At 39.4% G+C, this 22,812-nt stretch overlaps 1 protein-coding gene across 1 annotated transcript; it reads left to right on the top strand.

Annotated features, from left to right (window-relative positions):
* The first annotated feature begins 137 nt into the window (after positions 1 to 137).
* On the top strand, positions 138 to 21,806 carry LOC122822269 (rho GDP-dissociation inhibitor 1-like). Its single transcript, XM_044100782.1, has 6 exons — positions 138 to 596; positions 9,987 to 10,160; positions 11,463 to 11,546; positions 16,330 to 16,406; positions 17,934 to 17,997; positions 18,083 to 21,806. The coding sequence occupies exons 1-6, from the start codon at positions 524 to 526 to the stop codon at positions 18,277 to 18,279; spliced, it is 669 nt and encodes a 222-aa protein (XP_043956717.1). The 5' UTR covers positions 138 to 523; the 3' UTR covers positions 18,280 to 21,806.
* Positions 21,807 to 22,812: the final 1,006 nt, after the last annotated feature.

Below are 22,812 nucleotides of genomic sequence, written 5' to 3'. Positions count from 1 at the left end.
TGCAGACAGCTCTGCCGGCAAAAACCAGCATCTGCCTTCCTGTCTTTGCTCCCAAGAAAAATGTTCAAATAAACATAAAATGACACCTGATTGTGTTGAAGTGTCTTTTATTTCTCCACCTACTGAACTTCAGATGAAGCAGCAGCAGAGAGAGCCAGCTGATTCTCATGCCTGCTGCCTCCTCCCTCTCTCCATCCCTCCATCCCTCCCTCCTTCCTCACTCTCTCCAACTCACACATCCACACCCAAGGATACCCTCACTGCTCCACCGCCACTGTTTCCCACACTCAGTTTTTTTTTCCTCTTTTTCCCCCCTCTTTCTGCCTCCACCCTCTCCAACTACCAACACACACACATACATAATTTTTGGTTTTTACCGCTCCCTCGGTGGAGGAAATGCTGGTCTGACCCTGTTGCTGAGACTTCTTCGGATTTCTCCGTCCTTTTCTCTCCTACTTTTGCTGCTACCTGTGGAGGTTTCCGTCGGTCCAGCCGTCTGAACAGAGCGCAGAGAGAGGCAGCCATGCTGGGTCTGGACGTGTGTGAGTTCGGGGGTCAGGTGCTGGAGCTGCTCTGGTTGACCATGTGCTACAAAGGTGAGGCGATGGAATAAGTTACTCAAATTCAAGCATTTATTTATTTTGCTTCCACAAGATCATCTTAAGGGTGTGGACAGCTAAATGTTTGCCAAAATTGCCTCTTTTTTTTTTTTATTCATTTTTTTCTCCTCTCATTTTCTTCTATTTGAAATTTTTCCATATTGTAAGGAAACAACAGCAACAAGCAAAACAAACGTGTGTGTGTGTAAGCATGCTGATGCAGCATGTGCAGTAGTCAAATGATGTCACCAACATCTGCTCTCACATCTAGCGGTTATCCCTCCTTCTGTGTCTGCAACCCACTCAGCACAAGGCAGCTGTGTGTGTGGGGGTGTGTGTGTGTGTTTGTGTGATATACTGCAGCAGTTCCTGAGAGTAGCAGATGGAGAAATAATGCTGGGGTTCCCCCCTACATGCAGCGTGACACACTGTGACATTTGCTCCTTTAAAAACATAAGAGAGAGAGAACGAGACATAGAAAGTGGGCAGCTGAGGTAATCTGAAGAGAGATTGTTGAATCAGGGGGAGGGAGATTAGCGTAAGTGGGAATGAATTGGAAGGTGAATGTCATGAATGATGAAGTTGCAGTTTGCACTGAGGTAGATTTCAAATTCCTCTTGATTGTAAATCCAATTTCAGGTCTTTTGCGCCTCTTGCGCCTCTCTTGCACAGCGGGGGCTGAGGGTTGTCCGGTTCACTTGGTGATGGAAGGAGAGGGCGACGTTGTAGCGCCATCTGGTTTTTTCGGTGCACGCTTTGAACAGAACGCAGCTTGAGGACACCTAATTAAAGCCTGCATGCACTCACCGTGAAATAACCTTAATCAATCATAACATTAAACTTTTGGTGCACAAATCTCTTATTTATTGGAAATTGTTACCCAACTACCACCAACTCAAAACTACACAAATGAGCTGAAATATTTGCATTGAACCTCATTGATAGTTGGATAAATGTGTTTAGTTTGCTGAAGGTACATCACATGCTTTTTGTTGCCAGTTCTGGCTAAATATCTGAAAGCAATTCTCCAAAGGGATTTCCAGAATCTCAATATTTGTTTAGTACATGATTGGTATCAACATCATGTTGGCACACTGAATTTGACCCAAGCTGTCACCTTGTGCCCGATGTGGAAATCGGCATTCACGAACGACGAGCTGTTACCGAAACTCAACCCGATCATAAACTATAAGGTGCTTGAGCACCAAGCATGGTGGTAGCAGCATAATGCTAGGGGCTGTTTCATTGCCTGTAGTATGATTTCTACAAAAAAAAAATATTGCTCAAATTAAAATGAATGCTCCTTACGTTATCTTCCTTTACCAACTACAAACCATCTAAAGACTTTGTGAAAGTAAAGTTGACGTTTTTTCTACACCTATTATTGTTGAAAATCACAATTTAGAGATACAATTGCTACAAAACTTAATGTGCAAACATTGCAGCAATGAGCCAAATGTGTTTTTACTTAATCTCATATTATGCTATATCTGTCCCCTGGTGAGGACTCACTCACATCGGCATGCCAAATGCTTGAAGAGGCTCCAATGGCTACAATAGTCTGTTGACAATTTAAATTGTCACGACAGAAGAAACCAACTCTGGCAATTTTTATGACATTCGTCCACATGCACATAGACAATAAGAAACAGGGGTGCATCATAAGTGACTTACGTTTCTCAAATGTCACTTCAGATTTTTGCCACACGTTAAAACAGGATTTTAGAAATCCAACCATTCGTTCTGAGTGCAGGAACAGATTGGCAACAGCTTTAATCAGTTTATCTCTGGTGCAAAGGAATTCTGCCGTGACTTACAGTAGAGTAAGTGGAGATCTATTCATCTATTGATCACCAATGATGTGAATTTAAAAAATCTAATGTTTCGACACTGTTTCAAATTCTTTCTCTTGCAGAAGATAAAACGTATATCTCCGTAATTTTTGCAGTTTAATTTTTTTATTTTTTTTAGATTTGAATCATCTGATAACACCATGGACACTTGGCAAGAGAAAAAAATTGGGGGAAAACAGAGAGGGAGCAGTGGGTTTTGATTTGAACGTAGGAGGTGATATCAGCTGAAGATAAACGACACGACTAGGAGGCGAAATGATGAAGCCAGAAGAGAATGAGGGGGCAGAGCTCTAGAAAGGTTTGGTAACAACAAAAAGAATAATTGGTTATAAAAAAAAAGAGAAAGAAAAAGTGGGCAAGAGGGAAACGTTGGACATTTGACAGAGATGGAGGACTGAGTGTGTGCTGCCGGATGCTGTCAGTCGACAAACACAAACCCCCACAGCCAGCAGCAGCACGCCGAGTGACATCTTCTCCTGCCCAATTTCCTTTTCCCATTGTTCTCCTCTTCCCTCTATTTTTTTTTTTTTTTGTCGCCTCTTTCTTCACTCATCTTCACGCCATTGTCCTGCCTCACATTACCAACATTTACGCTGTCCCACTTTGACCCAGACGTGTTTAAGAACCGGAGCGATCCGCGTCCCATCTCCTCTCCGTTCCATCAACCTGGTCGAGACAAACGAGGCTGAGTGGGTGAGCGGACACACATGAGACCAATCAAGTCAGTCAATTAGACAACCTGCTGTCTCATCGAGGCCGACGGAGCAGCTGAGGACATGCTGCCGCTTGTGTCTGCGGGAAGCAGTCACTTCCTTCTTTAGCTCAGTGATGCAGCCGATTGAACACAAGGGCTCAGTTGCACCAACATGAACACGGATAATTGCAGAAGACTGACATCGTCTTAAAATCAAAGCAGGTTGAGTGAATAGCAACATTAAATTCAGGGTTGTTAATGTTTTTTTTGTTTGTTTTTTTAACAGGTATTACGTTCTAGTTTTGAGAAACATGGTGTTGTAGCTCAGGTAAAAGCTAGTCAGAACTGGGCTTATCAATTATTTAACTGTTCCGCAAACCACACACATGTTCACACCAGCTCGCTTTTGTATCTGACTGTTGTTTCCTTAAATTATTTATTCTTTTAATATATATTAAAAATCACTATCCATCTTGCTATAAATTATTGAACGTGCAGTGGCTCATCAAACTGGCCTTCTGCTCTCCTGCTCCAGTCAGGAGATGTAGCAGCTGTGGACTGAGGATCTAGGAAATAAAATAAAACCTAGCAAATGTTTCTTCATCAAGAGTTGCCCAAATACATTGTGTGCACACACAGCCTCGTTGGATACTGAAATTTTCTGAAGTTTCTTGGTGGTTTCCGACTTCACCAGACAGAAACCCGGCTCCAGGGAGCGTTCTTGTTCCTCTAACTGGGAACTTGGAAAAATCCAAGGAGAAAGCAGCATTACCATGCAATGAGGTGGGAAGAAGTGCCTTAAATCTAACTTCCACACTTTATACTAATATAAAGCGTGTCTACAGTTTTAATAAACTAATTAGAAGCATTTTCTGACTTTTCATTATTCTGACAAGATTCTAAGGAGATAATAACTAACTTTGCAAAACTTTGGAAAGTCCAAAGTCACAGGAAACCTTTGAAAGACTACAAATGTATGGGTGCACAGCGGGTTGGGTCCTAATTGATTTAAGGTTTTTGTATCTATTCTGATATATTAGTACACCTTACTTACAAAAACAACATTTTTGATAGGTATTGATGGGTTTTTTTTTTTTATATATATATTATTACAATAAAAACAGTAAAGGTGTCCATATTTATTTACATTTTAATCTGACAAACCATTGAACAGATTAGATCACTGCAGGAACCAATAAGTTTCTGAATGTGCCATTACTCTCCCACCAACACATTGTAAATATTTCAAACAGTGAATATGTTCTTTTGGACAGTATGTCTTCTTTACTATTTCATCAGTATTGAATCGGCTGCGGGACAAAAAGCAAACACTGGCTTCTCACCAGCATGCTATAAAAAAATAAGATGCAAAAACAAGGCTATAAAAGGATTTTGCTTTACTGCCTTTCTTGGGGTGTAAAATTTTACCATATAGTTTTATATTATCATATCTGAAAGCATGTTTACATTTTAATTGCATTCTTTTTCTCCCCAATATGACTGTAACACCATACATTGTACAGTTTCACTTAATCTCTAAAAGAAACTTTTCATCGCTCAGGTTGCAAAGCTTTTAGCTTACACTAAATACAGTTTAATTTCTCAAATTTGAAATGTTTTTTACATTGCAATTGACTCATAGTGAATTGTGGTGATTGCAGTTGAAAAGGGGGGAAAAAAGCATGTTACTGTGCTGTATCATTTTTGATACAATTTTGGTGTATCAACGTCAGTAAAAATACACAATGCTAAGTAAGTGCATCTGTATAAACAAATCTATCTGCTTTGGAAGAATGATTTCATGACTCCAAAAGTATTACATAGTGTTTATGATGCAAAATAACATTCAAGAACCAAATATTTTTGCTTCTTTGTTTTGTTTTTGCATTCAAATAAACTGCTCAATTTAAAAAAACAACACATGCACACAGAACAGAATTTACTTCTTGCATTAGCCTTTGAAGGGTTACAATTTATTCCAAAACAGCGTTCAGCTAAGTGTGTCCTCAACCCGCCACTGTGTATAAATACAGTGAAAATGTCATCTCTTTATGTTCAGAGGTGTGGTGGTGGGCTTTAGCATTGACAGATTGAACGTTTCCTCTGATGTGCTGCAGGTTACACATCAATTATAAAGTCGTTCTGGCTGCAAAGCGTTTGTATTCTCCTGCGATGCCGAATGTTGCGTCCATCAGTCTTCCTTTACTGCCGTTTCTTTCATTGTAAACCTTGATAATGGCTTTGCAGAGACCTTAAAAGCCTCCTCTTCATCTTCCACTGTGTGTCCTTTTTGTGTACGAGCGCGCGCCTTTCCTTTTCTGAGGTCTCGTTAAAGTATTAGAGCAGAGCGGTGACAGCGAGACTCCCAGGACTATTAAAAAAAACAAAAACAAAAAACAGTACATCAGCGCTCAAGGCACCAACACACATGCACACTCCCGCAGAGTCCCGACATGAAGGGGAAAAAAGGCATTTTCTGACACAGTAAACCTTATCTGGGTTAAGGTAGGAGGCGGCTGACGGAAAGCAATCAGGAAAACAAAAAGATGAGGATTGCGGGGGTGAAAGGAGGCGTTCAAACTTTGTGAGCTGACAAAAGGATTCAACCTTTTGTTTATTAGGATGCCCCACGGATGTCAGAGTGATTTAAATAAGCACTGTTTCCACTTTCTTTGCAACCGTTTTGATAAACGCTAAGATCCATTTAGCCTCTCCTTGGTTCGGGATGGAAACTGTAAACGGAGTTTATCCTAGATGTGTCCAAAAGCAACGCAGCTATTCCAGCTGCACCAAGCAGGAGCTTGTTCCTGTAATCCCGTACTGATAAAACAGAAAGAAATGGGACTCATCCTGGCTTTGAGCTGTTGCCAGGCAACGAAATAAAAAAAGAAAAGAGAGAGAGAGAGAGAGAGAGAGAGAGAGAGAGAGAGAGAGAGAGAGAGAGAAAGCAGAAAGTGATCCAAGAAAAAGGCAATAATCAAAAATGTGAAATGCAAACAAATGCAGTGCATGTTGCACCTTTGCTGCAATGTAGGACTGGAGGAGGAACAGATAATAAAGCGAGATACACTGGCATTTTTTATTTTATTTTATTTTTTTGCCTGTCTTCCCCCACAAGTGCAACAGAGTCAGAAGTGGCAGAAATGTCTATAGCAGGATTTGAGAAAATCCATTTAAGAGACTGTTTCACATCATGAAGTGGAAGCCACATTTTGTGATGACAACAGTGCTGAAGAAGAAAAAAAGATCTGTGGTGACGTTTCTAACAAATATCTAAAGTAATGTGGAGAAAAATGTTATAATAGAAGGCTTTTTCAATTGCTATGTAGTTGAAGTTTAAGTTGCTTAATCAACATTTTAAAATGTTTTAATGAAATCCTCCTGGCGACAGATTTTTGAAGACAAATGCTCTTTGATTTAACTGCTAACTTTGATAAAGTAGATATCCTAAAGTCTAAAATAAAAATAATACAGTGTCCACATCACTACTACCTAGGTGACAGCAACAGTGTAAACAGTTTGTACGTTCTTCTTGTGGTTTGGTGGAGTCCCTCAGGGCTCTTTACTTGGTCCTCTGCTATTTTCTCAGAGTCTCCAGCCTCTTGGTTTGATTATTTTTAAGGGAAACTCTCAAGTTTTGCACCCAATATGGCTGCCATGCTTTTTGATACTGAGCATAGAGAAGGTTGATAATATTATTAGCGCTTTTCATTTAAAATAGTAGCACACATAAAGATATTTTTTGAAATGTTCCTTTTCTGTTTAAAATGGGGAATTCTTGATATCTGATTCCCTTTTGACTGCTATGTATTTGATTGTTGTGGGAAAAAAACATTCTCAGTTATAATGCAGCTGGTATTTAATATTTAAAAAAAGAATAAAGATTCAAAAGAAGCTCAGAGTGAGAAGAACAATAAAATGACTTGCTTAAGACAGAGCTAGCTGTGATTTTAGCTGGGATGATGGTGTTAGAAAAGTGGTGAAATTCTAGCTTTTTTCAGCTGAAATAACTGGCAAATATAAAATGTTTCCTTTTAAAAGACCACTTTAAAAAAAATACGCCATGCCGTCGTTATACATCGGTTGAGTTGCTGTAGCTTTATGTGTTGGTGTTCAGTCAAATAAGGGTCGCTTATCTCGCCTTATTACCAGTAATTACCTGCCGCTCTACGGAGGACAGAGACGGAGAAGTCAACTTGAATAATTCATTCCCAACCTGGATGCGGACGTTTTATCTTTGACTTCTAGTCAGGAATCGCTTGAGAGATTCTGCGTTTGTGTGAAATGTTCTGTTCTCAAGTGAGCAGTGCTTCCTCCTCTCTGCAACGTCCCCTGAAGCAGAACAGATTGCCGTGTTGATTTTTCCCTAAATGTATTGGTTCAGCTGTAAATATCAGCACATAGATACGTGTTGTGAAATCTAGCGCAGAAGTGGTGCTAAAATTGCAGCTTGGCTCCACCTTTTGTATAATAACGTGTGGGAGATAACGTTCGCTTATGTAAAACTGGGAAGGCGGATAAACATAATCACTAATTTATTCTTTTAACTTTGATTGCAGCTAGAGGAAAGAATAACGTGGAAATAACCACGACACTCATTTTAGGAGTATCAATGTCTTGATTTGTGAATATGATTATAATTTCCCATGTGCTTTGAGACATTACTGTGTCCATTATCATAGAAACTGCTGACTTGATCTGCTGAGTGATGCAGTAGGTGGACTGGAAAGTTAAAGAAGTAATCAGATAGGTTTAGGCAAATTATTATCATATTAATAAGTTATTGAGACTATTATCAAATCCCAGATTGGGGTTGAAATTATTTCATTGTCCAGGTGAAAAACTTCACCTGCATTTTGCACAATTTGTCAAAAATGTTCCCCGATGTGCAACCTTTGTTGTTTTTAACAATCAGTATCAAAGCACTCAAAGGGACAAGAGACTCTGCCTTTCAAAATGAGCAGTAATAGATTCTGCTCATTTTCAGGTCACAAGCCTTGAGTTCAAAGAAGGAAAAAAAAAAAACCAAAAAAACACGCACTCTTACTGGTTTGAAGCATGCTGTGTGTGTAAATGTGTGCGTTTGCACACTGAAGCGGGGGAGGACTGCAGAGTTTGATATGTAAATACAGGCTCAGTGAATCATTTATGAGGTCATGTGCTTCCTATATCCAATTTGGAAGGTGGGCTTCTGTGTCGCTGTGATAGTTGTAGTCTACGTCTCTCTTTTGTTTGCTTTTTCTGGATGGGCAATAAGTGGATTGGTGGTGCTAATCTGTCAATTATGATGTAATTTGATGTTTCCCAGAACGCGTGGCCTTGAATTTAGCTTAGTTGTGCTTTCTTACTTTGGAGAGCTGTTGTGTTTTTGAATATGTCGATGCGTTTAGTGACTTGTTGCAGTGGTTTGCCCTTCTGGGCCACCATAGCTAGGTCACTAATGGAGACAGAAACAATGGCCATCGTTGTTTGTCGGTGTTCCAGTCTGTGCCGGTGAATGCAGGTATTTGTGACTGGATGTGACTATTTTTTTTTTTTTTTTTTGTCCTCCCCCAACTCATCAAATTACCTCTCTACACAACTGTGGGTTGATTCACACAGTGTCATCTCATTATGAGCAACAAAACAGAACCGGAGGATGTTAAACAGGCCTGTTAGAGTGCAGTAAAACATAACAGAGAGCGTCTCGTGTTCTCCAGATAATTAGCTTCTGCACATGCAGCTGGAATCTCTAATGAACCATGATGTACGCACTTTGAGCTGACATCACACCGTTTTGGTCAAAAGCAATTCATGTCGACCTAATTACGTTTCCACAGGGACAACAGAATTTACCGGACACGTTATAGTAGTGCTGCTGTTAGTTCACATTTCTCTAACCTGCTCAGGCCCAAAAGGTGCAGGCAGGAGCTAAACGTCGAATTACAATTGTATCTTGCAGGGCACATGATCGGATGTCTGTGGTTATCAGCGCTGGATCAGATTCCCAGATGAAATCAATCCCGTGTGGCTGGAGTTGGCTTGCGTCAAGTAATGCGTTGTGCAGATTCTGAGATGTCTCTCACTTGCTTCCAGAGTACCGAGCCGCTGAAATGCAGCAGGGTTTCTATTATTACATTTGTTTGTATTTTGAGGACCTGAGAACTTGAGGGCAGACTTTGACACAATGTTTAAATTGGTTCTCGATTAAAAGGTTCTCTACACTTTCTGTCAGTGTCTTAAAGGTTTTCTGTGGCTGCTTTTCACTTAAGAAAAACAAAACAAGAATCAAGTCAAACCTTCTGCACAGTGTGCTAAATCCTGGCAGAAGCATAAAAATGAGGCAAAGCCAGCATTCACACCACGCAAAGCTGGTCTGCTAAGGTAATGTTGTCAAAATTTACTTTGGGTACTCACTTGCTGTAAAGATTGTCCTCTGGATTACACTATTGTTATAAAAAAAAAAAAACACTTTAAAACTTTTTTTTAATCAATAATGTATTGAAATAACAGCAAATCCGTTTTTGTCAAATGCTATGTCAGCAAATTTGTTTTAAATTCTGACAATTTTCGTTGCAATCTGTAAACTATGGAGGTTTTTCCCAACTATGTGGTGCATCTGGCAACATCTTTGAGAATTCAGTTTCTCCTGGAAGCTGTAAAGCAGCAAGGAGCCAATAATGCTCTGAAGCTGAGACAAAATATCGATTTACTTCTAGAGTTTCTGTTCTACTTTATTTTTTAGGTATCAAAAAAAATAACAAAATGGAAGCACACGCGGATTCATTGATAATAATAGGTCTACTGTTAAAATATACCATGCATGATGCAAAATAATTAATCCTCCTGTCATCTTCAAAGGTCTACTGGCTGACAAGAGTAATTTGGCCATCGAGGAGGAAGATGAGGACAAAAACCTGAACTACAATCCCCCGGCTCAGAAGTCGCTGCAGGAGATCCAGGCAATGGACAAAGATGATGAAAGTCTGGTGAAGTACAAGCAGACCCTGCTGGGACCAGAGGCAATGAGTCCAGGTTAGCCAGCCTCTTGGCGTACCTGTTGTTTACTCCGGTGTCCGGCTCTACTGCAGAGTTCATAAAAAATATTCCCTCACTACAGGGTAATTGCTGTGGGCATAACTCACACGCACACACAGTGCAACAACAGACTTGCTCGCCTCAGCATCTCTAACCCGGGAGCCAGGCTGCGATAGCGGATCCTTAATGGCTGCAACACAAAACGACCTCCAGCTCCGCATTCAGTCAGCGTGACTGTGACTCAGAGAACGGACAGACAAAGATGAGCGGGGAAGTCGAGCTGTACATCTTCTCCCCAGAAAATGGGGGTACATTTGAACTTTTGGACCTCCACTCAATTAGACGTAGACACGTTTGGTTTCCATAGAAACATCAGATAAAAGCTGATAAAAAGCATTTTAGCTGAGCAGGAAGCATTTTGAGTTTGCGCCAAAAGGGCTACGGAAGTACTCAGTGACAAGCTACCTTCATCTAAAAGACATTGTATGGAGCTCTGGCGGTGCCAAAACTGTTTTTACATTTCTGTGACTTTAATGTAATTTTTTTTTCAGTAAATTAGTTTTAATTTTTCCTATATATTTCTTTTCACACTGGATTTCCAATACTTTCACTTCAATTGGAGTCAAATATAACAATTTATTATTGTTTTATTATAATTAGATGATAAATAAAAATGAAAAACAAGCAATTTTAGATGTAAAAATAAGTTTAGTAAGTTGCCAACCTCTGCCAAAGGCAAAATGTTTTTTACTAAAACTTCCACAAAATTGGCTTTAGTTAACCTCAGCTGCATCAGTCTTTACACAAGGAATGTGGATCTATGGTTTACAAAAGTTTGTAGCTTTCCTTATGATACTTCAAACAGGTTTATTATTGACAATATAAAGGGACAAAAAAATCTAAATTATTTAATGTTCCATATTCATGTTTTCTGAAACTACAACAGCTGCTGTGATAGATATGCTTCTGGTGGAAGTGTTATGAAAACGAATTAGATTTGGGTATGATATTTTAACATGTCCATTTCAGAAACCACCACTGGAATCACTGTAAATCAGAGAATGGGGACAAAGAAAAAAAAACAATGAGAGGAGACGTCAAGCTGTAAATCCAGGCTTTTTTTCCGTCTTTGAACAAACACTACACATGTTGTAAGCAAACTGATTTAAACAGTGACTGCTGAACATTAAAGCAAGAACGCCTGTTAAGCTGTTGTTGGCTATTTTAAATTTAGATCATCATTTTTCACTTGTTCCATCATCTTAAAGTGTAACTGCTTTCTCCTTTTGTTTCTACCAGACCCGACTGAGCCCAACGTCAGAGTGACCAGACTCATCCTGTTGTGTGACGATGCTCCTGAACCAATCACCATGGACCTCACAGGTGCCCCGCCCCTCCTCATCTTCAGCTCTTTGGGTCGGATTGTTTTTTGGCTCAATGATCTAAGCTTGCTGACAAGCCACACTGACAAATGGCGAGGCAGAAAGCGTTACAGCTGCACTCTTTCATGTGTTTTATTGAGATCGTATGAGCTAAAAAGACTCATACCTCCACGTAGTTTGTGAAACATTTGTGTGTGTTTGCATTCTGCCTTCCAATTACAGCTGCAAAAAAGTTGTGTCTTTTTTCTTTCGTTTATGGTCATTGCCAACCCCAGTTTGGAGTCTTCTGCAGCTTTACATACACATACAGTTTGCTTTTATTTTAATTATGTTTTGCTTCAGAAGAGTCATCTCCACAGCATGATGCTACCACCGCCATGCTTCCACATGTTGACGGTGGGTTTAGTGTTGTCTATTATTGTATTAGTTTTATGCCACACATTTAGTGGCATTTAGTGGAGTTTAATGATTATGCAGCTGCAGCATAAAATCCTCCCCAGGTCAGACTGAATTTGGGTTTCTGAGAATGAGCAGAGTTAAATGTTTGCTCAGCGGACAGCAGCAGTGACATTTCCCTCCTCCTGGACGATGCCTTGCAGGGATTCAGAGGAATGTTTGACTTTCTGTCTTCATCAGAGTTAAGGAATCAACTTGAGCACAGTTGGTGTCTGTACCTAAGGTAGCAAAAGGTGTTCAAGGTCATTTCTCCCAGATTTCAAACTGGTGAACTTAACCTTTAATTCCTCTAAGAGATTCGCCTCTTCAAAATCGCAGCCGCACATATGCACACATTCACACGTTGTGGCTGCAGATGGGAAAGGTCAGCTGGTTGCTAGGCAATACGAAACACTGTGATGTTTTTTGTTTTTTTTTCCTTTCAAAAATCCAAACGTAGAGCGACAGACTACACCATGTTTCAGTGTGAGATGGGAAATCTGTACCGTATGGAGGGAGCACACTGTTCAGGCCAGACTTTTCCACAGCCCTAAGATCTCGACTACGTCAGATAGAGGATGTGACAGGTGGTGAGCGATCGTCAGCAGACAGGTTTTAGTTTCAGATCAGATTTCTAAGTCTGGCTGAATCATATGGACCTACTTTGCAGATGAAAGGCTCCCTTCATCTCCTTGTACTATAACTTAAGCATTTGGTTTTGAAATATAAACCATGTAAAAACTAATCTGGTTTATTGTTAAATAAATGGGGGGGTTTTCCCACGGATCATCATTCTGTTCAAGAACAAGTCAGGTTTTGTTTCCCAGAAATGTGCAAAGTTTTGGTATAAAATATACTGAATATTTTTTCAAAAACAAAACTCAAAGTCTTTGTGAAGCGGCTGGATGAAGCTGGTCAGAGAGTATCGTTATCCACAGGCAAAGTTGCACCAACATGGACTGAAATGCTACTCAGAGAAGAAAAAGACAAAAATCCTGACTGTTTTTGACAAATTAATTTCCTGCCTGAAGTTAAATTTTGACCCTTGTTACTTTGCGAGGAGGTAAGGGGAAGCATTAAGTTATTGGGATGTTCTGCTGCAGGAGGGACTGGTGCACTTAAAAGCACTAAGCAAACTATTTTATAAAGCTTGTCGAAAGATATGGGCATGTTTGAATCAAGCTACGTTGCTTAAAAGTTAATTCTACCAAATGGTAAGTGGGAAAGTAATAAAATTAACAGCCATTGTTCTGCCACAAAGTCATTTGACATAATTTTAGTTTTCTCAACTGACCACAAACAGAAAATTTTCAGTCTTATTTAAATTCAGAAAGTAACATAGAAAAGTTGACTATAGATTATGTAAATATGCAAATAAATAAATAAAAAAAAACATATTGGTCTAAATTAAGCCCAAGTAGTGCTATTGACATCCACGTTGCACTTTTATGTATCTGCCAAATGATGCACCAATTGACGACTGAAACATAATACAAATTAATTTAGTACCGAGTTATGCACACACTCCATCTGCACTAATGAAGATTGACTCAACTCGACATGCCAAAATTTGTTTTTGGCAGCAGAGAAGAGACCTGCCCTTTAATTTGACTAAATCAGTTTACAATTATTTGACCACTTACATCCTGTGAAACAATCATGAAAACAAACATGCAGACAAATAACCCACGTGGCTTTCAACATGCACTTTACAAATGATACTACATATTAGAAGCATTAAACAACTTATAGACAGAACATGACTTGACAAAATTTACATCTTTTGCATGTTTCTTTTAATCATCTTTAAATCCGCTGTGATTTCCTGAGTGACGCTACGTGCCAGATCAAAGCTTAACACATCAGGATCCGGCAGGATAAAGGAGAAGAGAGCAAAGAGAGAGCACTTCTCGGGTAGTTAATGATTACGTGTCCGCAGCCTCTGCATGACGGTTTTATCAGGCTGACAGCCGGCCCTGATGTGAGGTACGTTCAGCCGTCAGGACGGATCCTCTGACTGTTTTCCCATGCAAGGAAAACATCTGCTTGTCAGGAAGCATGATTAGGCAAACGATGAATGAATAATTGTACTGTGATACTCCTGTATGTTGGTGCAGGTCGCCTCAGATATGGAGGAAATGTCTCTGAGGCATGGCAGAAAAATCCCCCCCATAAATGATGCAAAGCACACCAGAAAGTCCACCTCTGAATGCCACAACAAAAACCTAAATGAAGATTTTGTAGATGGGAAGCTGTGGTGTCTTTTACATGCTCGCTGTTGCTCAGAAAAATCCTCCAAACTAATTCAGCATAGAAAAGTGGGTCACAATCCTTCCGCTGCGATCTGAAACACTCGCTGGCAGTAGTGGCGCAGCCAGTTGTTAGCTTTTGAACTTTTAATGTGGCGACAATTTATACAGCACACATCACTGACGCTCTGCGAGTCATTATCCTTGGACCGTGATGCATCTTCAGCCTTCTGGTCCCCCGAGGCCCAGCGATGACTTTGTTGGGTTCTCGTATTGCAGGGGTCGTTTTGCTGAGTAAGGACGTTGCTGCACATCGATGCGCTCCTGACACCAAGCGGACTGAATGTCAGTCAGGTTTCCTATCAGGTCCATGGTGTTTTTCTAAAGATTCATCATTTAATTCATCCAAATAAGGTGGATGTTAGTCTCATATGTTTCTGCCTGTAGAATAAAACACTTGGAAACACCAGGAGGACGAATGGATACGATGTTGGGCCTGGTACTTTGTCTTACAACATGTTTGGAGATTATTTTTAGATGCGTTCATAGGAATGAAACTGCACAATATTTTTACACTGCTTGAAATAAATAGAATGAACAATTTTGCAAACGCTTTCGTTTTGGTGTCTGTAGTTATTTAGTTAGGTAGTTATTTTGGTCATGCATGCTCCACAGCTCAGGCCGCCATCAGTAGGAATGTCTGCTCTCTGTTCTGACTGAAACATCCTGAAAGCTGTTTGATGGATGACCAGAGTTTCTCCTGCAAACACTCAGCTGTTCTTTGACTTCTTAACTGTCTCATTGACGGGCCTTATGTGACCAAAATCAGCTCGTTTTTGTTGCTGATGTTCAGAAAAGATTTATTCCAGAGCTTTTTGTTGTTGTTGTTGTTGTCGGTTTTAATTTGCGTTTCTCATGTCTTTTGGAAGTTAAGTTCTGCGTCATGTTTTGCAAACGTTTTATTAAAATCAAATATCTGCTTTGGCTTCAAAAAGATTGAGATTTCCCCTCCGTCTTCCACCAGGCTTTTCATCGCGTATAAGATTCTTGCAATCCGTTACTGTCTGTTCTGTTCAGCGTCTGCGCTGTAGAATATCAGCTCCACTGTGTGTGCAGTCTTGAGGAAAGCAGGTAGACTGCTTTCCTCAAGACTGACCTACTTTTGCCTCTCCAATGCTCACTAGGGAGGTCGGCGTTTTTCCATCCACTGTCTCTCTCCCGAGGCCAAGGAAAGTGGAGATGAATCAGAAAATGAGGAGAAGGGAGTTGGATTCAGCTCTGCGGTTAAATAAAGCGAAACGGCAGTAGAGATGATGAAGTGATTAAACTCCAAATCATCAGGAAAGTCTTGATAGAGTGATCTCATCTGGACTACAATGATGAGCTTTGTTTCTGGAGTATTTCATTTTTTTGGTATGTGATTGGAAATGACTAATTCCACATCTGATGGTCTTGCAGAAGTAACTAAGTCTAGGCTGTCCTCACTGAAACTGCAGCTGCTAAAGTTGTGAAACCCAATATTTGGACATGGTTGCTCTGCCAGAAAGTAAATGTCTGTGTATATATTTATGTTTTTAAATGTGAAGACGCCGATTAGGACGCGGCGGACGTCTTCAGCTGTAGTCATCCTCCCTCTCTTTCTTCTTCCTCACTTCAGATCCCTGCTGCTTTTCTATCCCCTCAGTTCTTTATATCTCCTTTATCGCTTCCTCGTCTCCTTCCTTTATCTCTCTCCATTAGGGAGCACTCCGGACTCGGGACTGGCTTTAAATTGAGATATAAAGTGATTAGACGGTGGATGCATTTCTGATTGTGGTGTGTATGCGTGTGTGTGTGTTTTTTTTTCCTCCAGTGGTCCATTATGCTTTTTCTCTTTCCTTTTTTTTTTTTTTTGCTACATCAGTATAAATGCACTAAACCTGACAAAAGTAAAATCTGACGCAGTCAGATATGACTAAAAAGAAAAGAGAGGGGGGGGGATCACTTACATGTTAAAATTAATTTCTACATGGCTAAAAAGAGAAGAGAAAAATCACCTGCATTTACATTTTGTATTTAACACAGACCGTGTGGTGCTAGTAACTCTGTGTCTGTGTGCAGGAGAGCTGAGTGCTCTGAGGGAGACCAGCTTCACCTTACAGGAAGGAGCCAAATACAGGCTGAAGGTTCACTTCAAGGTAAGCTGGATTCTTCACATTTGTTTGTGCATGGATGGAAAAGAGGAGGTCGAGTGCTTATTAGTTGGAGAAAAACAAGTTAAAACAATGCAGATCAATTAAAAATATTTAGGATTTTGTTTTGCTTCATTTGCATTCATCTTTGACCAAAATTACCTGAAATGATGAGGTCTTGTTGAAGTATAGTTTCAGTATTAATGTTAAACTTTTTTTTGTAGTTTATTTGACTTAAATGGAGGCCCTTCTGTACAATTATTTTAAGCAACGGCTCAAGGACATTCTTCAAGCTACAAAAAATTGTAGCAATTGTCCAGTGCATCTTTGAGTGTTATTTTTCCAAAAGATTCACTTTCTTTATTTTGTGTCTTTATTACATTAATGTCTTAAATTAAACCTGACTCAGTTTCACAGGTTCTGTCACCAGGAACGGGCAAGAAGCCCAACAGACTATTGTGAGAAGCTTTTAGAAAAATGCTTGACATAAGTTATATAGTTCACTATGCAGTTTTCCCTATTACAGAGAAACTGTATGTAAATTATTGGATTCTAAGAAAGTTTAAATTCTCTCAATGACAGCAGTTAGAAATAATTGTGATAATTCAAATACATAAAATACCTGTGCAACTTCTGTCATCCGCTACATTTATTGCTACTCTATAAATGTATTTATTGACGTCTATTGACTGTTGATATTTTACGCTTAGCTCTCTCCTGGTCAGGTTTCAGTCAGGTTAGGTCTGGACTTTGGCCTGACCATTTGCAACTCATTGAATGGGACCTAACCCCGGTCAAGTCCTGCTTCACTGGGGTTTTATGTGACAGATACCAAGTAAACTGAAAGAAAATAATGCAAGGGGTTTCAAAATTAAAATCTGAAACATGCGGTGGGCACATTCGTATTAAATATTGTGATTAAGTATTTTGTAGTTTGCAGAAGCACGTTGTGGTGGCAGGTTTACTTCTTTTTGGGTTTTTTTCTTTGTTTTTTTTACTAGTGGTGGCCTCTGCTTTGAGACAATCCGCAGAAATGTATTTTAATAACAATAACGTTAAAGGGAAACAACTTTGAGGTTTTCAAAACAAAAACCCATGGTTTGTGCAAGTGTGTGCGTGTGTGTGTGTGTGTGTGTGTGTGTGTGTGTGTGTGTGTGTGTGTGTGTGTGTGTGTGTGTGTGTGTGTGTGTGTGTGTGTGTGTGTGTGTGTGTGTGTGTGTGTGTGTGTGGTGTGGGGGCGGGGGGTTGCGTGCGGGTGTGTGTCTGTTGGGAGCACTGCTCAAATCAAAGAGAAACTGTGCTGTGGGGACCTCTGCTGGACAAATCCAGCCACAGCCTTTTGCAAAAACCCATAACTGGATTCTCTGAATTTTACAAATTTTCTTTAGAGCCAGTTTGGGACAGAGAAAATTTATTTTAAAAAATAAATAAATAACATAAGTAAGACTTTAACTAGTTAATACCATCTAAATCTGTGTGTGTGTGGGTGGGTGTGCGTGTGTGTGTGTGTGTGTGTGTGTTTTATTTTTACAGGTGAACAGAGATATTGTTTCTGGCCTGAAGTATCGTCAAGTGACCTACAAGAAAGGAGTACGAAGTAGGTCCAGATTAGTTTGTCTTGTTTATTTCAAATATATAGTTTTATCTTACAAACTCACGTGTATTCTGTGTTTGCCCCACAGAGATCACCACAGTGTGCATGATGGGAAGCTACGGCCCGCGAGCAGAAGAGCAGGAGTTCCTGTGTCCCGCTGACGAGGCGCCTAAGGGGATCATGTCCCGAGGTCAATATGCGGTCACGTCCTGCTTCACCGATGACGACAAGAACGTCTACCTATCTTGGGAATGGATCCTCAACATCAGCAAGGATGGGAATTAACAGGGGGAGTGTGAGGATGATGATGCTGAATGCTTTTCCTTCTTCCTCTCCTGCTTTTTATTTATTATATCCTGCCACTGTGTCATCTTCTTCCTTTCTATAATCGCGCTTGCTGAGACAGGAAGTCCTGTTTGCAGGTGTCTTCCCACATTTTCTTTACACTTTCTTCTTTTCTAGGTTATCTCCATAAATCCTAATGTGGTTTATGCTTCTTATTAACAAGATTGCTTTCTCCTTTTTGCCTTATCTTGTCATGTGGCCTATTACAGAAAGTCAGTTCGGTCAGTTTTAAGCACATAAGGAAACATGGCAGAAGGATATTTAACATGGGATGGTGTAAAACTATAGAAGCTGCAGGTACCTGCAAGATCTGTTTGTTCTGATTTGCTGAAACATTGTTTTTGGGACAGTCAAGGTAGTGCAAAACACTGACAGGAAGGCGAACACACTGCTTAAAACTGGGGAGCTGATCCAACAAAATCCTCTTGGACACCAAGGAGGAACTCTGGACAGTAATTAATGTCCAGCTTCAGATGGTTGGCCACGGCTCATGGATTCAGTAAAACGTCCACCTCAGATAATAACAACATCACCCCCAGTGCCAAACCCAAATGCGTGCACTCAATGATTGCAGGAAAAAGACGTTAAGCTATTAATTGCTTTGTGAATCATCGACCCGTTTTACATTTAACCGCAAAAAAGGAAAAGAGTTACAGTGATATTTTCTGTGATCATGTTTCTTCACGTGTCTTTTATCTGGTGTACATAGAGTCTTTGATAGGGTTTGATTGGTGTGTCAAGAGTTATGGTCAGAAGAAAAAGTTTGTCTGAGTTATTTTTGTTTGACTCCATGTTTTTGTGATGTAAAAATAATGACTTCCAAATCTTTTTTTTTTTGTTTGTTTCTTTTTTTAACTGCAGAAGGTCTGAGATTTTCTCAGTGGCAACAAACAAGCATTTCCTAGAAGAAGTGGTTTGATTTGGATGCAATAGTAGAAAAAGATAACAAATGTACACTTTATATGCGTAATGAACACACATTTTATGGTGGGAAAGTACAAATGAAAATTAAAAACAGTGGGTGGATCAATCAATTAATTAGAAATTAACTCATCTATGACTCATTTTCACTGTGAGTCAGTGGAACCGAACTAGTTAAAAGTGTGATAGAACCAGGGCGTGCTGTGGTGGCATAGGGTATAGCACAACCCACATTTGGAGGCCTTCAGTCCTCGACACGGCGGACGCGGGTTCGATTCCCGGACCCGGCGGACATTTTCCGCATGTCTTTCCCCCCTTCATTCCCTCTTCCTGTCAGCCTACTTTCAAATAAGGGACACTAGAGCCCACAAAAAGACCCCCTGGAGGGAGAAAAAAAAAAACAGGACATCTAACATAAGCTGTTTCCGTAACCCTGGTACCCCACCCAACACCTTTGTGGTAAAGATGGAAATCAGCAAATATGTTTTCTTTGCCAGGAGCTGGTAGAAGCACATATTCTCTACTCTAATTGTATTTTTCGACTGGACTTTAATTCACACTGTCAGAGTAACCGGGGACGTTCTGAAATCTATCATGCTAAAACATGAAAAGTTTCAAGGGGTATGAATCGTCATCCAAGCATCGTCCATATAGTGAACATTATAGAAATTTAAAACCTTTTATTTCCACCCTACAAAGACAAGTATTAGACTATTTCCGACTTCCTAAGTCATCTAACACCAAGCTAAACACTGTGAAGCTCCTCATCCCATACATGTGTGCTGCCAATAACACCAGAGCAAAGACAGCTGTGTTGAAACGCACTTTAATGACTTTTGAACTCTTGTAGTTTCATAACTTTCCGTCACTCTGGGGTTCTAAGTTTTTGTTGTCAAAAGAATATGATCAAAAAGCATAGATGTTTCTAACCAATATAATGAATTGCAGTTTAAAGGGCAAGTATCATATTAGTATAGAACCAAAAATCATTTAAAAAAATTACTTTATAATTATTTTCAAATTTAAAAAATGAGTTTTCTGAACCAAATTTATGCCACCTCTAAAACAGTTAATCCATTAGTCATTAACAGATGTGTATTTTCTGTCCACATCTGGACAGATCAAATGCTACATTTGATGTTTCCTGCTTTCAGCACAAAACCTCTTCCAATTTAATAAGGAGAACAGCAAGACTTAAACAATGACTGCACGGCTCTGTGAAATAAAACGCAAATAAATTGTGTTTTGTGAGGAAAGGGCTGATGAATGCTCGAGTATGTCAGAGTAACAATGCTAGTCACAAGAGAAACAGATATGATATTTATCTAAAGGCTGCATAAAAAAGTTTTCCAGTTACACTTTTTGTAAGAATAAGTTAACAATTATTTTTGTTAAATTGAAGGTAAACTGAAAATACGATAGCGTGCTTTTAAATCCCTGTAGGGTGCTGGTTTGTTAAGTCTCCTAAGTGTTGCACTTAGACAACATTTCTCTTGATTCCCTCATCCTCACTTGATAAATTGCAATGTAAATCGTCATGAATGAATTGGAACAGGAGTCCTTGGAATCGTTGCTTTGTGTTATGAAATTATGCCAACAATCTGCATTTCAAACGTGACATCATCATTCTTCAGCATTTTTTGCTTGTTTGTTCCCATATCTTTTCACATAATTCTCAATTTCAGACCTGGAAATGAATTCAATCAGCATGTGCTATAATCCTTAGCACAACTGAAGAGGAAAAATGATCAAAATGATGATAAATGCCTTTTAACTGCCGTGTTTAATGTTTGGACTTCTGCAACCATGCTAACAGGATGAATAGATTCTTTCTAAAATTATTGTTTAATTGTTTTCATTCCAATTCATCTTGGGGTTTTGTGGTTTTTTTGGCACTTTTTGAAAGAGCACACGGGTGAAAACCTGTACCTGAACTGTATATACTGTAGAAAGAAATGCATGTAGGTCCTTTGATACTATTCACATAAAAAAAAAACAAAAAAAAACAACAACCAAAAAACCCAATTCTGAACCAAATCCTCTTTCCTCTTGTAGGTATCATGGATGTGAGATGTAAATAAAGTTTTGCTTTGAGGCTATGAGATCTTTGGAGTACATGGATACCTCATGGAATATGCTAAATAACACTTCTGTGCTGTGTTTGAGTATGCTGTTGTCATTGTAGGTGAACATATTTGAACTTACTGATAAATGAAGCTCCGTTTGAGTGAACTGTTGTGGTCTGAGACTAATTGTAAATGTTGGCTTGTTGGGTTTTGCATGATTCAGTGAGATTCTTTATTTCCTTTATTTTGCTCTTAAGGAACTTAAAGTCACACACAAATTAAGGAGAAAAACATTTAGCACATTTATTGTGACGTCAGCGCCTGCTAAAAGAAGCAGGCACAGTTGGTTCAAGGTTAGGTTGAAAGAAACAGAAACCTGGAAACTCTTTGTATCTTTTTTGCCTCCTGCAGCTAACGACCAAGAGCTGCATTGCTGTCAAATTCCAGTATCATGTATTGTTTAATAAAGGTAAAACTGCTGCTAAGGTGTCTTGTTGATCCTTTTTGAATCAAGAATAGAGCAAAAAAATCATTACATCACCATTCTGTCCTTAAGCCATTAAATGTAATAATGTAATTAGAAATATAAGTCCTGGATGGCTGGATTGATTTGTTGTAATTTCGGTAAAGTCAACTTATATTTTCTTGCACTTTCAAAAAAAATTGAAAGTCATGCTATAAAATCCTTGAGCGACTCTACATGAGTTAGGCCAGAAACCCTCCGCTAGAGGGCACTACAAGTTGGAATGGTTTATTTTGCAAAAACAACTGAAAGGATTTGTTGGAAAGTGTACACGAATGTTCACAGTATTACACTAAGACAATCTCTTAAATGTGATAATATGCAGCCGAAGTGGGTGTGGCCTTTGAACCCAAGGCAGTTTAATATAAAAATATATAAACTAAAACCAACTTTTTGGTTAAATGAGCACAGATTTTTTTGAAATATGCCTTACATTAATTAAATTGAATATATAATATGCTGCACCATAGTGTAGTTTGAAGTCCTCTGTTGTGAGCATAAAAACATTGACGCTTTTGTTTTGTTTAGTTTTTTTATTTTATTTCTCTTATTAAATAACCAGAAGTGCACAGTGGAGGGTCAAACAACAACATACAAAGACAAACTAACAGAAACAAATGTCACATTGCATGTATGTGGGGAAAAATACAGAAATGACTAATCTGTTCAGAGGGAAATGAAACCAAACAAGGACATCTGCAAAACCTTGGTGTGCCCATGCTTAAGGTAAAAAACATGACTGAGATACATTGTTTTTAGTCACTTCCTTGCATTTGTAGTGAATTTGTGAAAACTTAAGTACAAAGACCTTCCTCACATTTTATGCTCAGGAAAATCAATCCTGATGGGTTTTATACCTTCATCATATGAAAGCTAGCTGACAAACAGAACTCTTATCTGTCCAAAACAAATCCTACTTGATCCAGGGGATGGTCACACGATAACAAAGAAGCCTGCAGTTGT

Source organism: Gambusia affinis, linkage group LG19 (assembly GCF_019740435.1).
Source record: "Gambusia affinis linkage group LG19, SWU_Gaff_1.0, whole genome shotgun sequence".
Taxonomy (NCBI): Eukaryota; Metazoa; Chordata; class Actinopteri; order Cyprinodontiformes; family Poeciliidae; genus Gambusia; species Gambusia affinis.
Note: the sequence above shows the minus strand (reverse complement) of the source record. Positions and strands in the feature narration are given on the sequence as shown.